This window comes from Helianthus annuus, chromosome 14 (assembly GCF_002127325.2).
Source record: "Helianthus annuus cultivar XRQ/B chromosome 14, HanXRQr2.0-SUNRISE, whole genome shotgun sequence".
Classification (NCBI taxonomy): Eukaryota; Viridiplantae; Streptophyta; class Magnoliopsida; order Asterales; family Asteraceae; genus Helianthus; species Helianthus annuus.
In genome coordinates this window covers 46,001,189-46,020,771 of record NC_035446.2, presented here as the reverse complement: position 1 = coordinate 46,020,771, position 19,583 = coordinate 46,001,189, and the positions used below count along the sequence as shown (strand labels likewise).

Genomic DNA, 19,583 nt, shown 5'->3' with positions numbered 1-19,583 from the left:
GAAGGAACTCATGAAGGAAGAATATTGTCCCCCCCATGAAGTCCAGAAGCTAGAAAACGAATTTTGGGAAATCAAGCAAACCTAAGGTGACAATGCTGGCTATACAGCAAGGTTCAAGTAGCTTAGCGCAATCTGCCCAAGTCAAGTTGACACTTCAAGGAAAGCCATCGCGAAGTACCTCCGCGGCTTACCTGAGAGTGTGGGTGATTTTGTAGAAGCTGCAAGACCTGCTACCATCGAAGAAGCCTACCGTTTAGCCGCAGAGATCAACAGTAAATGAGTCTTGGACGGGTTCTTCTCCAAAAAGCCTGTCAAACAAGCTCATCAAGCAATCACCCTCAACTCATCCGACGATTCCTCTGGTGAATCGGATGAGGAATCATCCGGCTACTCCTCTGAAGGTTCCTCTAAGGATCGCTCCGACAATGTCTCTGTCAAATCATCAGGCGAATCCGACAACGACACTGTATCATCTCAGGAAGCTCAACCTAGCCGCAAACGAAAGACCGTGAGCCCAGACTCTTCAACAACTGGGCTGCCGCAACCCGAACCTCTCCGATCAGTCCCAGTTCAACCGAAACGTGCTTACAATGGGCCTCATCCCCTGTGTTTCACGTGCACGTACCATCACCCGCCAGAAGCAAATTGTCGCTATTGCACAAATTGCAACTTGTATGGCCATCGTACACAGCACTGCCGCGCAGGACCGCAACTCTGAAGGAAGTCAGCAACACCAGCAGTCTCCGCAAGCGTCCTCCACAACAACGTTATTTTGCTTCTAATGTTGTTGTAGTAATACGACTTATCGCTACCGTTTTCTTTTATATGTGAAGCTTATTTCATCTATCGTCGCATGTGGACTCTATTTCTCTTTTACTCTAGCACCATCTAAACGCTAGCACTATGTACTATATAATGTATTTTACCCTTACAACACTCTTAGAATGAGGAACGATGTACGTGCAAGGAACAACTAATCGCGGGTGCACACGGGATTATTTTGGTCAGTGCACGGAGATCGTAGTGAAGTTCTAATGGTGCCACAACGTTTAAAAGCATGATCAAGGGTTTTGGCCATGTCAACAAAGCGTGATACCAAAGCACGGGGCATAAGTAGTAGGGGTAACGCAAGGTGTGCTTTACCATACTACCGAAGCTTCGTGAAGAAAGTGCCATGTGGAGTTGGACGTTATTAGACCTATTATATTATGATGGTTATTTTCAACACGATACAAATCGATCGCAAGGCGTAACAAAACTAAATCGCATCACTGCGGGACTTCTCGTAAGTCTGCGTGCGCAACACAATTGCCACATCGATGGACTTAGGTAAGTTCACCCCGAAGAGCAATTGGAGCAACGCAAGACTGGTCGTAAGTCTATAACGCAACTCAATCGCAGTTTTGCTGGATCCATCTCGCAATCTAAATCACTCGATATACGGCTCAAAATCGCAATCGTATCTGGTGTTTATCTCGCAATCTCTAACGCTAGTTATTGGCTATTGTGTGAACTTCTACCGCCTGGTGTGGATCGCTTATTGTGGATCGCTAGACGAGTATCGAAAATCACTCGTCGCTTTTCGCTTTAACGCATTTCGCGCCTATTTCATCGACTCGATACTCTCATCGCGTGTCGCTATCACTCATCGATACTCGTGTTATCTGTGTTATCTTAGCAGGCACGACCTCGCTTCACGAGACAAAACTAATAGGGTCGAAACATGGTGGTGTTTTGACCATATTAGTAGACTTTCGTGGAAAAAGGCCATGCGGGCTAGCAATAGTTACTGTTTGTGGTGTATTTAACTCAATCGAATCGCATATCGTTCGCAACGCAACAATCGTCACTTGTCATCTATCAGGGTCTATTGCCTATCAATATTCGGTTATCGCTTGGAAGTCATCGCAGTTGCGTAGAATTAGGGTACATGACATCGCCTCACGGGACAAAACTAATCTGGGAGACGTGGTGTTTTCCACATTAGCAAATCTCGTGGAAACATGCCATGTGGGTTTTTACGTGGGAACAAATCGAGATCGCATCCAGTCGAATCGAGATCGCATCCAGTCGAATCGAGATCGCATCCAGTCGAATCGAATTCGCGTCATTCGCTATCGCTTATCAATCGTCGACTAACCCAGTGTGCCATATCAATGTTTCGTATGATCGAACTACTCGCATTCGCTATCACTGCTTTGTCTACATGCAAGTCGCTCCAATTCAAGACTCGGTCTAGCGTCCTCTCGCTTGGACCGAGGGATCGAAATTCTATCTGTGTCTTATCGGCGCACGTGACACCGCCTCACGAAACAGAGGTAATATGGGTAAAACATGGTGGATAAGCCGCTGGTACTTCCTATATATAAGTGTTTTAATCATATTAACAAACTTTCGTGGGAAAGTGCCACGTGGGGCTCGATGTAAATTATTTTTCTGTACTGTTAAAGAAAAACGATTTTTATAAAATTTTGTTAAAACCGTTGGACAAGTGAAATCTCCTTACAACATGGAGAAAACATCGAATCAGTTTAGCTCCGTGCCCAAAGGAAGTTTCATAAGTTCAGTTTTTCCTTAAAAACTTTTGCAATGAAAAAAAGAATCTTCCCGAAAACGATGGTTCGACAATCGAGTTTCAGCTCGAACTCAAGTTGTAGGAAAATTTTCTTAAAACTTATTTTGCCACCAAATTCTTTTAAAATGTATAACTCAAAGACCTGTTATCAAACTAACGAAAACCCTCCCCATAGCGCTAGTGTGGACAACGATGCAGTTAGCGCCGCGCCATGAGGGGTTTTCCTAAATATCTTCAACGATTTATCGATTATCGGTAAGCTTAAAACTTTATGGAATCACTTTTGTGTGTGTCATCGCTCTTGGTTATTCGAATCGTATCTTCTCACCGCTCTCGCTCGTCGAATCTTTAATCGATCGCTCGCTTATCTAGACGCTTTTAATCGCTACTCTCACTCGCATCAACCCTTACGACCCTACTATTGGATTAATTTCGGGACGAAATTTCCTAAAGCAGGGGAGACTGTAACAACCCGCACTTTCGTGCGTTGTTACTACTCGATACACTCGTTACGCCTAGCACCAGAGATTCGGATCATAACGTAACTACCTCAGATATATCGCTAAATCGAGGTATAACCGAATAATTACGCATATTCTATCGTTATTACAAACCTATTTTCATAAATTATAACACTCACGATGCTGTTGAGTGAGGACATAATCTACCCTCCTCAATAACCGTGAGATGTCAAAACGTAAACAAGCAACGCTAACAAAGACTATCGGGTGAGTACCATGTCTCCAGCCATCGTGACGATGACGGCAACACGAGCAAGTAGTGCCCCGATAATCATTGTGGCTCATCACATCGAAGAACGCACTCGAAGGCACGCGTAACTCGATCATCACACCGAATATTGGATATATAGATGCGTATATGCGACCTTTTGTGATTAATTATAATAAATAATTAAAAACTTATATAAATATATGAAATTATGGCCCAAACTGTCGAAAACGCGCCAAAAACGAGGACTAAAGGCTTCCGTACAGACGGGCCAGCCAAACGGCTGGGCAAGTCGATCGGACGGGCCAGCCGATCGGCTGGGCCGCCCGATCGAACGGGCCAGCCGATCGGTTGGGCCGGCCGATCGGACAGAACAGCCAACCGGCTGGGCCGCCCAATCGAACGGACCAGCCGATCGGCTGGGCCGTCCGATCGGACAGGCCAGCCGATCGGCTGGGCCGGCCGACCGAACGGGCCAGCCGATCCGGCCCGCCTTTCCTCCTTCTTCCTCCCCTCTTGCCTATAAATACCCCATTCACCTCCCAAACACTTGTTGTTACTGTTGCTGCTCGACCGGGACGCTCTTGACCACTTTTCTCTCGATTTCTCCCGATTCTTGTAAGTTTTCAACCCAAATCTTGTACTTCTATAATCTATATTCAATCCTACACCTTTCTACCTTTCAAATTCCAACTTTCAACCGTGGAATCTCTGGATTTTGGGGCATTCTAGGGTGATGTCACCATGAAGTTCTTATGAACTTCAAGAGAAATGTCATCCCAAGCAAGAAGGACTCGGATCCTGGTGATTTCCAAACGATTTTACATAAATCTCGTCTAAATCCATGATTTCTAACCAAGAAGTTACAGATTTGAGATGTTCTAGAGTGATGTCATCATGAAATTCTTTTGAACTTCAAGTGTTGGCCTTATTCCACCAAGAACAACTCAGATCTAAGAACTTCCGCAAGAATAATCAAGGTTTCCACATCAGATCTATACATAAGAACGGTGGAAACAGAGCTTAGACCGACCATCTACTCATTCCTAGTGTCGTGTTGGTCAAAGATCTGATTCCTGCCGAAGAGACGACCGGTTTCGGGTTAAACACGGAAGAACCGCCAAGAACGACTAGTTCTGATGAAACGGGGTGATTCCCGACCGTTAGAACAGGTCGGAATTGATGGGATTTCAGTTGTTCAACGCGTCACAACAACGTCTCGACCAAAACCACCGAAAAACACGCGAAATCGTCAAAGGAACAGCTGAACAGGCTGGCCGATCGAGCGGCCCAGTCGATCGAGTGGACCAGCCGACCGACTGGACCAGCCGATCGAACGGCCCACTCGATCGAGCAGTCCATCCGAATGGACCAGCCGATCGAACGGCCCACTCGATCGAGCAGTCCATCCGAATGGACCAGCCGATCGAACGGCCCACTCGATCGAGCAGCCCACTCGATCGAGCAGTCCATCCGAATGGGCCAGTTCAATCCAATCTTCGTCCAATTTCATGTAATTCGATATCGTTTAACGCGTAACCCAATACTCATGTAATTAGTCTGAAATCAGGACATTTTCAGGCACCATCCCGTCAATCCAACCGAATACGCACTGTGAGTATACTTGACCACTTTTTATCGAATTTTGGGTGTAACATACGTTCCTTATAAATCGAATTTATCAAACGAATGAATCAAATTGTCAATCTATCACTTGCGAATAACTGTTTGCATAGATATACGTGATGCTAGTTGCATGTATGCTAGGACTTATACTCGTGACGTCCCACCACGACTAGTATAGTACTATTGCGCCCGACGGGGTCTAGTTATGCCATCAAAGAGTCGAGCATCGATGACTTAGCTGGTAGTATCAGTTTTGTGAGTATATATGTCGTGTATTACGTTTATGCTTGTGGAAATTCGCAGCACTTTTAATCTATTATACTACTACGTATCAAACCTGTATACTCGCTAATACTTTTGTATTGACAATATTTTAACGTATGTTGCAGGTTTAGTCGAAGTCTACATCAAATCAAGCTAGGAAGTCTAGAAACTCACCTAAAATCTAGGTTGTCGGATTTGAATTGTTCGAGAGGACAAGAAATCTGTGATAACGTATGTGATTGTATTGTTTGTTAGTATGGGATAACAAATGTAATAAGTATTATCGCAATGTAGTTGTTATGGATTCTCTTGAGCAATCTGATTCGCCTAGTGCCGCGCCCCGATGATTCCGCCATCGGTTGGGGTGTGACAATAGGACTCATTTGAATCGTCTCAGAAGTACTGAACAACCGAAATAACAGCTTCGGTTTCATCAGCTGCATCTATTAAGAAACTGTTCGACACAGACATGTATCGGGAAAGAAGCATATAAAGAACCTTCAAAAGTTAGACATATTTTATTAGCTATTATACATCGTTTAATAGCACGATAAGAAGGATGAGATATCGACAGTTAGCTCGAAGAAGTTTCTCTCGATCAGGTGTTCCAATAGATTCCCCATGTTAACAATGTCCTATTAATTGTTTCAGATGACATGCTTGGTAACAAAGACAAACTGTTAATGTTAGGTGTTCGGATAGATTCTCCCTTTTAACAATGTCCTGTTAATTGTTTCAGATGACATGCTTGGTAACAAAGAGGAATACTTTCTTCTGTTTTATTTTTTTCTACTTTTAGAAAGGTTTGATGTTGGACGGAATATATGGATGGAAAGCCCGCATAGTTTGTTTTTTTTTTATAATTTTACAGATGATTTAGAGAACCAGAGAATACGTTATGAGATTCTTCGAGAATTAGAAAAGGAGAAAATACGGAACGACAAGGGTGCTGGTCTTTTCTCCCACGTGTGATCCAAAGGTCGGTCTCGGGTGGGCATAAGATCCATCGCACCTATTGTCGGATCTGTGACTCCATGGAAGATGTGATTAAGGTAAGCGTGTCGTATCATGGGTCATAAAATGGAACATAATCCCAAATTGTCTACAGAAGCGTTTTTATCATGTGTCATATTAGAGTAGTATGAGTCTGAGTCCATTGTGGTTCGTGAATGTTTCGAATCATCATAGAAGACGTGTCAGGTTTGTATTTTGCATAGCCACCGTTTCCGTAGTAAAAAAACGATTGCGGTTTGCACATTCAATCTTCATTGCTTCATTATAATTAATAATGCGGTCTCGATTGAAGATGCAATTGCAAGACTGTTTGTCGGGCTTCCCATGCTCACACAGGGTGGTAAACCACTAGTTTGCTTTTTTTATAATTTACAGATGATTTAGAGAAACATAGAATACGTTACGAGATTCTTCGAGAATTAGAAAAGGAAAAGATCCGTGGGCCCTATTGTCGGATCTGTGACTCCATGGAAAGATGACCGAATAGAGATCTGTATACACCCTTGGTATTTGTTTACCACATGACACATGATAAAAGCGCTTCTTTAGACAATCTGAGATTATGTTCCGCAAATTGGGAACCACATTGTAGACTGGTGGGCTTGAATGGTTTTAATAATATTTGAAAATGGATATGATCGTGTCAAGATCTTTATCTATCATGTCATCGACCGACTGCTCGAAATCCCTTTCGTTTCTTAGGTTCGCATTCGACACAACACAACAAAAAATAAACTTCAAAAAAACAGTGCTTGATACGCATCGTATAGGCCTATACGATGCGTATCAAGCCCGCCACCAGACATAACCTGCACCTGTCAGTCTGCCATGTCTTTTACTTTATTTCAATACGCATCGTATAGGCCTATACGATGCGTATTGAATTGAAAACGTGTGCGGATAGACATGGGGTGTGCCATTAGAAAATCCCTTGTCAATTTTGCCATATTAATTTAATTTAATTTAATTATGAACAAATCACCCTCACGTGCCCATCACATCACATGAGAAGTATTTCTTTCTGCCTTTTCCCTTCCAATCTTTTTTAAAACACTAAGAAGGTGTTTGGTTCGCGGATTGATTTAGAATTGGAATTGGAATTTGTAAAGGAATTGGAATTTTAAGGAATTGGATTTGGAATCTAAACATTCCTATTGGAATTGGAAATCGTTGAAATTGGAATCTCAATTCCATTTTTGTTGTGTTTGGTTGTCAAATGAATTGGAATCCATCATCCCGACACCCACAACCACCAGTTCGGGTCAAAACGGTTCGGGTCAAAGCGGTTCGATTCGAAACGGTACTGATCGAAACGGTTCGCGTCGAAACGATTCGATTCGAAAAGGTACGGGTCGAAACGGTACGGTTCGAAATGGTACGGGTCGAAACGGTATGGGTCGAAATGGTACGGGTCGAAACCGTACGCGTCGAAACGTTACGGGTCGAAACCGTTTGCGTCGAAACGGTACGGGTCGAAACGGTTCGGATCGAAACCAGTCTGGGTCAAAACGGTTCGGATCGAAACGGTACGGGTTGAAACGATGCGGGTCGAAACGGTCAGAGATTCCAATGAATTTACTTTAATTCCTTCAATTATAGGAAGGATTTTGAATTCCTTTAGTTAAAGGAATTTGAAGGAATTAATGCCTAATTCCAATTCCAATTCCATTGTGAACCAAACACATGAAGATTGGAATTGGGATTTCAATTCCATCAAATTCTGTGAACCAAACATCTTAAGAGATGGAATTCAAATTCCAATTCCCTTAAATTCCATTAAATTCCTGCGAACCAAACGCCCCCTAAGGCTATGCGGTATGGTGATGGTCCTCCCTTGGAGGATGATCCGCCACGTAGGCGCCACGTAGGACTGGTGTGAGGATGGGGAAAAGAGGATGGAGGTATGAAAATGGGGGGATGGACCTAAAATGTATATGTATATATTGTATGTATAGGTGTGTGAGAAAGGGGATGGTTGTTTTTTGTCTTGTTGTGGCCCGTCGGACACATCCACCTGCGAACGGTGAGGACGCCGCTTGGGGAGGGGGGGGGGCAACATGGAAAGAGGACCGGCGCCGGTGGGGGACGGTCCAAAGCCGATCCCCATACCGAGCAGCCTAATTTCACAATTCAAAGAACTCATAACCTTTGATCGTCCTTCAAACAATAATCCAATGGTAGACAACATGGTCAACTGTAACCTTCTATCCCGAATCTTGTACTTGAGCTAATCCATGACGAAGACTCTATTGTTGTGCCAAGGAGGGTTCAGGTTGTGGCTTTGTGAAAGGGTATATGTGTCAAAGAGCTCCAGAGATTATACCATAATTGTTGGAGAGGTGTAACAAGAATGAAGCGATTGCTAGGGGTGTTGTAAATCAAAATAAGAAATTGAAATGTCTGCTATATGGTTGTTTTGTATCTTCTTGTTTGTTAAAAAATGACCTAAAAATGTTGTGAAGGTCACTAATAGGGTTTAATGTAATATAGATATGGTTATGTTTATTTGCGAACAATGTATATTGCTTTTTTTTTTTTTTTTTTTTTTTTTTGGGAATGAAACTAGTAGTTATTACTTATTAGTGTTATCCCAATTTGAACTCAATGTGTCAATGTGTTTGCTCAAAGACCAAGCCCAACCATTTGCAAATGTGCAAGACCTAACCAACGAAATCTACAAACTAACCCATTAAAATTATGCATTCCGAATCTGCAAGCCAACCCATACAAAACTGCAAATTTCAAATCCGTACAAAACTGCAAACAAAAACTGCAATTAATTCCACTAAATCTGCAAAGTGAATGTGCAATCAAACCAAATAAAGGGCATATAAACTATTACATAATTACATAATACCATGCATCATTAAAACATGGATATTCAAATACATATAACAATTTCAAAATGATAACCATACACAACACCATCGATATACTACTACCAAAACATTACCAAATGATTGTCACCGTTCTTGACTAAATTACAACATAAAACACCACATAGTTGACACTAAACATCATAAGTTGAATCATTGACTAGATCTCTAATTATAACCCTTACCGTCACATTTCTTATATGTAATAGTTTGACTACATCTTGCCATCTTCCCTTGCTTAGATTGTAACACCCCAATTTTTTCGTTTATGATTCTATACCCTTGGTATACAACAACAACGAAAACGACAACAACGACGACGACAACAACAACAACGACGATGACAACAACAACAACGACGACAACACTTGACGTTTTGGCAACTTAGGGTGCTTATTGTAATTAAATAAATCACTAAGGAGAATTAATGGAACTCAAGGGATTAGGGTTTAAAAATTTATTGTTTAATAACCTTGGGGTTTATATACAACATGCTTGGGAAACTGAGGGACTTCCATGTAAATTACCAATCATCTTCCTTTTCATAAACCCTAGAGGATATGGCGAAGCCTGCCCTCTAAAACCCGGGGTGGGGGGGGGGGGGCAAAACGAATATACCCAAAAAATTCTATACGAAAACTACAATATAACACTACTGAGCGAAAAACACAACACACACAACAAGAAAACTTTGAAGCACTTCATGTTCTTCCTATTCATTACAAAGTAACCTTCAATTGAACCTTATTCTTGGAATGTAGGTTTCTTTCATAATAATAAACCCTAAAACATAAAGCCATGCGTTTAGGTGGGTGTGCACGGTTTCGTTAGAAGGATGCTTTCGGTTTGGTGCTTCCTAATTGATCAAACCCATGAATGTTCGATGAAACTGTCATTCGGCTCGGTATGGAACAAATCTATTCACCCTTTCAACGTCGTCTTTTTTTCTAAAAAACGTATATACCCAAAAATTTCTATATGAAAACTAAATATATGACACTACTGAGCGAAAAAACACAAGAAACACAACGAGAAAACTTTCAAGCACTTCATGTTCTTCCTATTCATTACAAAGTAACCTTCAATTGAACCTTATTCTTGGTTCAATTGAAGGTTTGTATAGTGTACGAATAATAAAGTAAAAAGGAACTTACCATTCTCCAACTTGACATGATCGGCCAATAACTGATCATATTCGACTTGGCCAATAACTGATCATATTCGACTTGCATCTCAAAATGGTAACCTAGCTCTCACCTCCGAGAGCTCCATCTTCACAACCTCCAAATCTTCAACGAATTTATCCCGAAGATCGTAGGCAACCTCCGATGTCGTTCCAGAAACACAACCAGAAGTAGAGGAGACGCAAAAAGGAAAAGCAAAACGCACACATAAAAAGAAAACTGATACCCGAGCGAAAAAAACGTGCAACCGTGGGATGATACCCGATCTTGGCTCGACGTGTCGGATGACCCATAATAGGTAATATTTTTGTATTATTTTTTTTATAAATTCTTTTTTGTTTTATTTTTTTTATAAATTCTTTTTTGTTTTATTTTTTTTTGTATTAATTATTTCTTTATTTTTTAGCAAGCAACCAAAGTAAAACCGTCTTTTGGAACCGAATCCGAGAGCTTCATTTCAAGCTAATGGGTAGGGGAGACGAATACAGGCAGGCGGATTCAATATCAGGCAAGTGGACCGATATCAACAGGAAGTTTACAAATTTTCATACCGCTTACCAATGGGTAAAAACGGATGGAAAAGTGGCCACAACGACAAGGACATTACACAAGCCGCCTTAATCGAGCATCAAGGCACTCAAGGTAATTTCCCGTACTTGAAGTGTTGGCAACTTCTTCGGAATAGCCCCAAATGGGCCGACGTCCCTACCGTAGGAACTCATTCGGGTCGGTCGGCAAATAAAAGGCCGTCAAGGAGATAAAAAACCAACGAGTCTGGTGAACCCGAAACGCCGACCTCCGACGCCCGAAACATCGACGTAACCGATGATATTCCAGATGAAGAGCCGGTGCAAGAGCTACCACGACCCGCCGGAAGAGCCGCTGCAAGAAGCAGTGCGAGATCGAAAAGGCCCGAGTCATCGTCGATGTCATCTGACATGACTAATGCATTTTTTTTGAAGGTAAACCGACGCCTTCAAGACATACACGAACTAGGGAGTGAACGTATGGAGGAGAACGGGGAAGTGACCGAGATTATGCGGGATAGACAATGGGCTTATGACTTTGAATTCTACTCCAAACCGCACGACCACCTAATCGGAAAAGCGTTGAAAATGGCATTGGCACAAAAGGAGTGAATCGAAAAAAATATAATATTTGAGTTTTTTATTTTATTTTAGTGATGTTTTTTAATTTTTTTTATGTGATTTTTTTTTTATTTTAGTGTAATTTTTTTTAATTTTAGTGTAATGTTTTTTAATTTAATGAAATGGTTTTTAATTTTATAAAGTAAGAAATTAATTTATAAAATATTGAAAATTAATAATTGAGTAATGATGAGGTGGAGGCTTTATGACTACGCCATCTAATGATATAACGCCCCGTCCCGTGATGACATGGTGTGCCATGTCACATAACGCTCTCAAAGGGGCTTTATGACTACACATGCCCTAACAATATAAGCATCACTTCTGTCCACTTTGGTTGGGTCTTTCCAAGAGAGAGCACACCACCACCATAGGTGTCAATGATGATCTTTCTACCGGTGAGACCGTGGGTCCACCAATCACGAACCGGCCAGATGGGTTCAAGTGAAAGATAGTGTTTTCATCAAGGTATTGAGAGGTGATCACTGGCTTAATCACATGTTCCTTAAGATAAGCGACGTTAGTCATAGTTTCATCGTGTTGGGTGGAGATTAGAATGGTGTGAACCTGTATGGGAACATTGCACAGTTGTCTACTGTCACTTGGGTCTTGCCATCAGGTCTGAGCCAAGGGCAGGTCTTGTTTTTCCTAACTTGAGTTAACTCAGCACCAAGCTTGGTTGCAAGGACATGGATTAAGGGCATAAGCTCGGAGGTTTCATCGGTTGCATAACCAAACATGTGACCTTGATCACCTGCACTGATTTCCTCGGGACCATGAACACCCTGGGCAATATCCGGGCTTCGCTGCTCAATATTGACCAGCACATCGCAGGTGTCTGTCTACATCAACAGATGTGAACCGGATATTTTCTCATAATATACAACTTAAGTGGTGATCTCACCAAAGACCATGATCAAGTTTTACTTTACAATGTAAAAGGTTTAAATTCCCAAAATCTAGGTTAGGTCTGTTCTAACATGATAAGACTCGACTCGACTATAAGTATGGCCATGAGATCCTAAGTGCTATTCTTGTCTCTGTCTATTGTCAGGTAGTTTAAAACATTAAGTTTTGACAAATCATAATCCAATAAGCTGCATGACTTCATCCAAATGCTCAAATACTCCTAAACAAACTTGTGCTAAATTATCGCTCATAGAGTTGTCATTGATTTAAGAGGTGATAATATAATATTTGTGATATTACAAATCAAGAAAATACGATGGCTGCTACCTGTTGACAGCCTCCATTCACAACCACCAGCCCTTGATGCGGGGTCGACTTTTAAAATATTATATTTGTCTTAAACATAACTGCAAAAGTATCATGACATCAAGAGTAAATTGCCATTTTAGTCCCTGAGGTTTGTCCTAAATTGTCATTTTAGTCCAAATAGTTTTTTTTTCTCTTCTAGGTCCCCGAGTTTTTCATTTTCTTGCCATTTTGATCACATTGCCTAACTCCGTTAAAAAACATCAGTTTTAACCAGGGGTATTCTTGGCATTTCCGTAATAATTATAATACTAATAATCATAGTTGTTAAAAGCTATCGGCTCTTGCACCTAGGCCCAATTTCCTAGCTAGGCGAGGTAATTGCGCCTTAAGTCAAGGCAACTGCGCTTTAATTCTCCATGTGATGGTTCATGCGCAGATTCCGGCCAAATTCTCTAAATTCCGGCAAGATTACAGCTAGATTTCTACTTTTATCCAGGCAAATCTTGATAATACAGATATGCTTCTGCACACGGGGTCGTGCTCAGCGGACACGAGGGCGTGGTCAACTAATGCAGACAAACTGCAATTAATGAAGGAAGAGAAAAGGGTGGACACGGGGCCGTGTCCAGGCTTCTGTACAGGCTATAAATAGGGGTGCTTGGTTCACTTCAAAGGCATCCCTTGGCACACCACCTCTCTCACACTTCACCCACCACCCACCACCATCACAACACCATCATCCACCACCATCATCCATTGTCCATCATAGAGTGTGTGAGTCGTCTCGGGATCCAAGATTGATCGTAAGAGTTCTTGACAATCAAAGGCCATGTTTGCCTAAGTCTCTTACATCACTTAGTGAAGACAAGTATTTAGTGTAATACTTTTTATTTTTAATCTTTTGCACTTTTTAATTTTTAATTGGTTTTGTATTAATGACTTTAATTACTAGTTTCTTATGTTGAAGGTGATTCTTCCTTATCGTTTGTCTGTGGTGTCTTGGCATTATTTTACTGTCTATATAAAATAAAAGATTTTCACCATTCATATCTCCACGGTCTATATGGAGGTATGTTAGCTACCTGGTCGGGGGTTAAGGGAACAGTTTGGTAAGAGTCTTGCCATTGTTCAGTGTATAGATCCTGCAAAGGACCTGGGTCAAATTTAGTAGGATCTCCTTCAATACCCACCGGTATTGGATGACGGGGGTCCAAACTATTTGATCCCCTCATAAGTTAAACTACTATTAAACTTTAACCCGGCTACTTAGGACTGTATCCTTGCTGACTCAGACTACTTAGCCGAGGGTAACGTCGCCTTCAAAAGAGGGGCCTACCACATTATGCATTAATAACTTAATTAATTATCTTTCAATAATCCGACCCTTTAGGATTGTATCCTTGCTGACTTAAACTACTGGGTTGAGGGTAACGTCGCCTTCAAAAGAGGGGCCTACTACAATAACTAAGATAATCTCTTAAATAAGTGCAAAAGTGCGAAAATAATCAAAGGTTACACTACACACGAGTCGGATCCAAGTGATTCATCTTGTCTATCTGTTTTTACTTTTATTTTATTTTTCAACATTTTAGTTAGTTTTATTTTTCTAGTTTAAAAACCTTTTTTCTAACATTTTGATTTGATTAGACGTTGAGGATAAACCGGTACTAAAAGCTCTTGTGTCCTTGGACGACCTCAGTATCTTACCAACACTATACTACGATGGGTGCACTTGCCCATATGTGTGTTTAGTGTTAGTGAATATCGTGTTTATAAATTTAAAACTTGGCTAAAAAGTGTAAAAATGACTTAAAATATATACCTAAAAATATAACACACTTCACGCACATCAATACCCTTGGTTAAAACTGAGGGTTTTTAACAGAGTTAGGCAATGTGATCAAAATGGCAAGAAAATAGAAAACTCAGGGATCCAGAGGAGAAAGAAAAACTATTTGGACTAAAATCTCAAGGACTAAAATGGCAATTTACGCTTCTAAAAAGAACAACTTTAGTATGTTGGAAGCAATAGTACTTTACTTTGATAGATGCTTGAACAAATTAGTATAGTTAAATAAATTCATATAGGGAGCGGGCACCCATGAGTACCCATTTTGACCCTCTACAAAGAAAATAGTAGACATTCCAAATCTCATCCATTAGCGAACAAGTGGGTCAGTTATAGGTATTTATTTTATTGGTACCATGTCAAACGGGTAAAAAAGTTGCTCCTGCTTGCCTGTTTTGATCACATATATATGACTACTGTAATTAGACCAACAAAAAGAACTGAAACTTTAATCAAAAGTTGCCCATGTAACAGCTTTATCCCACCATTGATAGCAGATGAATTTAAAAGCTAGCAACAATGAATTCATGTAGTAATCAGGCAAAGTTCAAATCACAATGTTTGTCGGCATACATTAAATATATTTGATTATTAAAGGATATGATAACTTCCAAGTTCATTCTTTAAACTGCCATTCTCTACGGCACAAAGGACAGTGTGCCTGGGGAGTCTGTGAATGCACCCATTTCAGAATGCAGTGAAGATGGAACGCGTGATTGCAAGCACCCCATACTGTATTAATCAAGTAAATCGAACTAGTTAACCCCGATTATTATTATTATTATTAATATTTTTTAATCACAAGATATTGGCATGCATGTCAACTTGGGTTTTGTTTATTTTTTTTATATAAATAAAACTAAAAGAAAAATGGGTCAGAACTCGTAGAAAAATGTCTTTATTCCCCAAATTTTTGTCAAGATAATATTTCTATGATCATATTAAGTTTAAAAGTTTATTTGTTGGGCCAATAAGAACTAGAGCCTAGAGGTGACAATTTGGAGCGGTCAATTTGGGTCTAATGTTCTGAATTCAGTATATTTTGAAAAAAAGGAGTCCAGCGGATCAAACGAGTCAAAAGAGTGTTGTTTTTCTTTTTCTTTTTCTTTTTCATGCATATTATTGTTTAAATCATTTGTTTTATTGATATAATTATACAGATATAGTTCTTGTAGCCATAGTTATTTTTCCAAATTGCAGTATCGCTAAAAAATGTTAGCAGATCAACCCGGACCCATTTTGACCCGCACTAAAAATCACACAAGTTGAACCCCCATTATTCACTCGCTTATTTTGTTACCTCATATAGGGTCAAACGCCTCTTGGTAGAATAAATAAAAGGTATTGTTTGTGTTAGCAAAAAAGACGTACATGTTGCGAACATTCAACAAACATGAAGTAGGATTGGTAGGACTTACTTGGTGGGCAGTCATCACCAGGGAGTTTACAAGCATCACAACAACCATCAAAAGCCCTCTTACATATCGCGCATGTTTCATCATCAACACCCCATGTCCATGAAGCTACCGCATGCCATCTATACATCACACACAACACTTTCAGTCCCTACCCGTAATAATAAAGAAGCCACATCTAATCTGAAATGAAACATACTCTGTTTTGTGGGTCCACCCGAAGTTCGTAGGCAATTGGTTAAGAAAGAGCGCAAACAACGGCAAGATAATTCATTCATCATTTGTAATGGCAATATAACCATAATAATATTAACAATATTGAAATGTACAAAGTAACTTGGTAAGGATACGCAAAAGCTTAACCTTCATGTCTTCTCAACAACTGCCCAAAAAATACACATTTCTTGCGTCAGCATGGTAATAAAGGGAAGATAACTTTCGACTACCAGTGTATTGAAAGAAATTACATATTACAAGATGGTGTTTTTTGCTTAAAAAATCAATCATTTCAGTTTCATTTGTCTATTTCAGTAATAAAGTACATAGATATCAGCTTTGGGTCGTACAAAGATGTGTACCTGTCTTACGTTCTTATCAACAGAACAGATATCACACTGAACGATCCTGTTAACAAATGAAATGGGTCAAGGGGCTAATTTGCCAAACAGGTTAAATTTTTAAAGAAAAAAAGGTATACAATCACACCGGTCAAAGAGCTAGATGTAACAAATGGATTTAATGCTAAGAAAATGTCTAAAATTGAAACGGGTCAGGTCAAATCGGTTGAATGAGTTAATGCTTAATACGTCATAGCACTTCAGCCATGGCCAAACCATACACAATTTTGTATCCTAAAGATGACCATGGCACACAATATAAACACAAGCATCCAGTTAGTAACATCCTGACCTAGAAGTTGGAATCAGTGATTGATGAACGATAATTATTTGATATTTAAAAATCCACTCTATTCTCAAAATTTGAAAAACTGGGAGTTGAACTTTAAATCATAAAATCTAGTGATTTAGAGTTGTTCTCGCAATAATTAGTATTCTAAATGATCTTCATCCACAAATCATATAAGACGAAAGAAACGAACAAAAACCTAATCAAATGTAGTGATGCCTAGATTTCGAGTTCCAGCACCTGAGCTACAAAGTTATCGCATAATTTAACTGTTTGTCTGATCATTTGTATGCTATAACCCTAATTCTGAATAAGTGAATCTCATAACCGGAGAAAATCCAAACAATTTGACTTAGCAGGAAACACATGAACTCACATGGAAGAAAGAAATTAGGATTTAGTTTCAAACATCATAAAGTAAATGCTAAAAAGAGTCATACATAATATAATGATTGTCGTGGACTAGAACATCATGACTATTTTACCCAAAATCAGACATCAATATTAGCCGTGCGAAAATGACGAACCTGGATTTTCGCTGCGAGCCCTGGTCTGCTCTGCTGAAGAAGATAAACAAATGGAGATGTCACTTCATTCTCACCTAAGGTAGTGTTTGTATGTTTACTGCTAGAGGCGAAATAAAATGGATCACTATGAAAGTATGAAAAATAGGTGTTCAATAAAATGGGATCACCCATTGTGTATAAGTCCTTGGGTATGGTAGGGTTGGGTATGGGGCATGAGTTAGACACGTGAAATTTGAAAATCAACAAAACCAAACCCAAGTTGTAGGGGTATGGTGGACGTGGCTGGGCTGGCGTGGCCAAGCCACATCAACATTTTATATATATATATATATATATATATAGGGTAGGGTTCCAGCGTGAATAACCTCCCAAGAGTGAACTGTGTGAACAGATATGGACCATTGATTTCCTTTTTAGTTGTTAAGGGTAGGATTTTAATTATATAAAAAATTAGATTTAAATCATTATTTTAATAATTGAATTAAGTTACATCTTTCCTAATTTAAATTTATTATCCACATTATGTTTATTTATTAATAAGATAATTATCAAAACAAACAACAAATCACCAGATTTCAATTTTAATTTTTATTTCAGATTTCATCACCAGAATTCAAATGTTGATTTTTAAGATCCACGTAACCTTCATAATTCAACGGTATATGTAACACCCCGTGTTCTCAAATGTCAAAGTCAAAGTCAAAGTCCAAGTCAAGTTTGACTTCTTTGACTGTAATTAGTCTATTTTATGTTTTATTATTTGTATTATGTGGAGTAAGTGTTGTAAATCAAAGGAATCGAAGTAATCGAACGTTTAATCGACGCAAAACGCTTTACGACTCTGAATAGTAGAAAGTAACAATGCGATAAAGTCAATCAATCAATAATCAAGCTAATCGAATCATCACTCGAACTCGAAACTCGAATTATGCGAATTTGGTGTTATATTACGTGTGTGTGTGCCTTACGTATTACCTGTGCGTGCTTACTTTATGTTATGTGTGGTGATCAATCGAATCGAAACTCGAAACTCAATCGAACTCAATCGAAATCGAATTATGATGAATGGTAGCGAAAGGATAGTGTGAAATATAGATGCTTGTATGTAGATATAGTGGTTGGGGATTAAAAGTAATTTGAATAGGAAACTCTATCGTACTCGTATCGTCTTCAATCGAAATCGAAATATCAGAAATCGTCGCACCGAACACTCAAAGCAGGTTGTTGATCGATCAGGCTCCTAGCCAATCGAACAGCCCAGCCGATCGGACGGACTGTCCGATCGAGCAGGCTGTCCGATCGGGATGCCTGGTTGATCGGCCAGCTCTTTCCTCTTTGGGAAGCCTATAAATAGCCCTGTCATTGTCATTCTTTCCACTTTTGGAAACCCTCTGACCGACCAGCTCGTGTTCTTCACCAAATCCTTGTAGCATCTATCTATCTTTATAGATTGATTCTTGTGGGATGTTTAAAGTGCTAAATTGATGTCCTTGTTTGGATTCTTTATGTACTTTAATGTGTATGTTATGATTCACTGTGACCAAACCGGATCCTTATGGTATCTATCTATCGTCATAGTTAGATTTTTGTGGGATTTTTAAAGTACTAAATTGAATTCCTTGATTGGATTCTTTATGTACTTTAATGCGTGTGTACAAGCTGATGACCAAGTTGATGATTATGTGTTTATGTGATTAGTAGTGATTTAGATAATGAAACGAGTGTAATATCATAAGAACATGGTGGATACGCCGCTGATACTTCCTATATATAAGTGTTCTTATTGTATTACCCTTGTAGCATTATCCGGATCACTTTAGGATTATGTGTGTAGTTGATTCAAATGCTCAATATCCAAATCCTTGTAGAATATTTCTATTTTTAATATATTAGATTCTTAGAAGGATATCCAAAGTAATATTATAAATCCTTGATTGGATTTCTAATAAAACTCTTTTTGTGACAAGTTTCATAATCAAGATAATGTATTGCAATGCTAAACCTTTTTGCCAATTATTGGTTTCAAAGAGTCCATTTTCAAATGACAACTCCCGTAGTTTTCAAAGCATTGCAATACCAAACCTTTTGCCATTAATTTGGCCAACAAAACCTATGTACTCGCCAACATTCTTTGTTGATGTCTTTTTCACATATGTTTTAGGTTATTGATTATTCAAGCATGCTACAAATAGGAACGCATCCGGGCCTTAGACTTCTTTAAACAAAAGACAATTTCATGTATTCTTTGTATT

General features: G+C 39.6%; 1 protein-coding gene and 1 pseudogene across 1 annotated transcript; both read right to left on the bottom strand.

Moving 5' to 3' along the window:
- Positions 1-8,999: 8,999 nt before the first annotated feature.
- LOC110869491 lies at positions 9,000-12,336 on the bottom strand (annotated as a pseudogene).
- Positions 12,337-14,905: 2,569 nt separating this feature from the next.
- Positions 14,906-16,162, bottom strand: LOC110869490 (anaphase-promoting complex subunit 11-like; the record flags this gene model as incomplete). Its single annotated transcript, XM_022118740.2, has 3 exons — positions 14,906-15,215; positions 15,902-16,020; positions 16,098-16,162. Coding segments are annotated over 3 exons (300 nt in total), but the record flags the coding sequence as incomplete, so codon positions are not given.
- Positions 16,163-19,583: the final 3,421 nt, after the last annotated feature.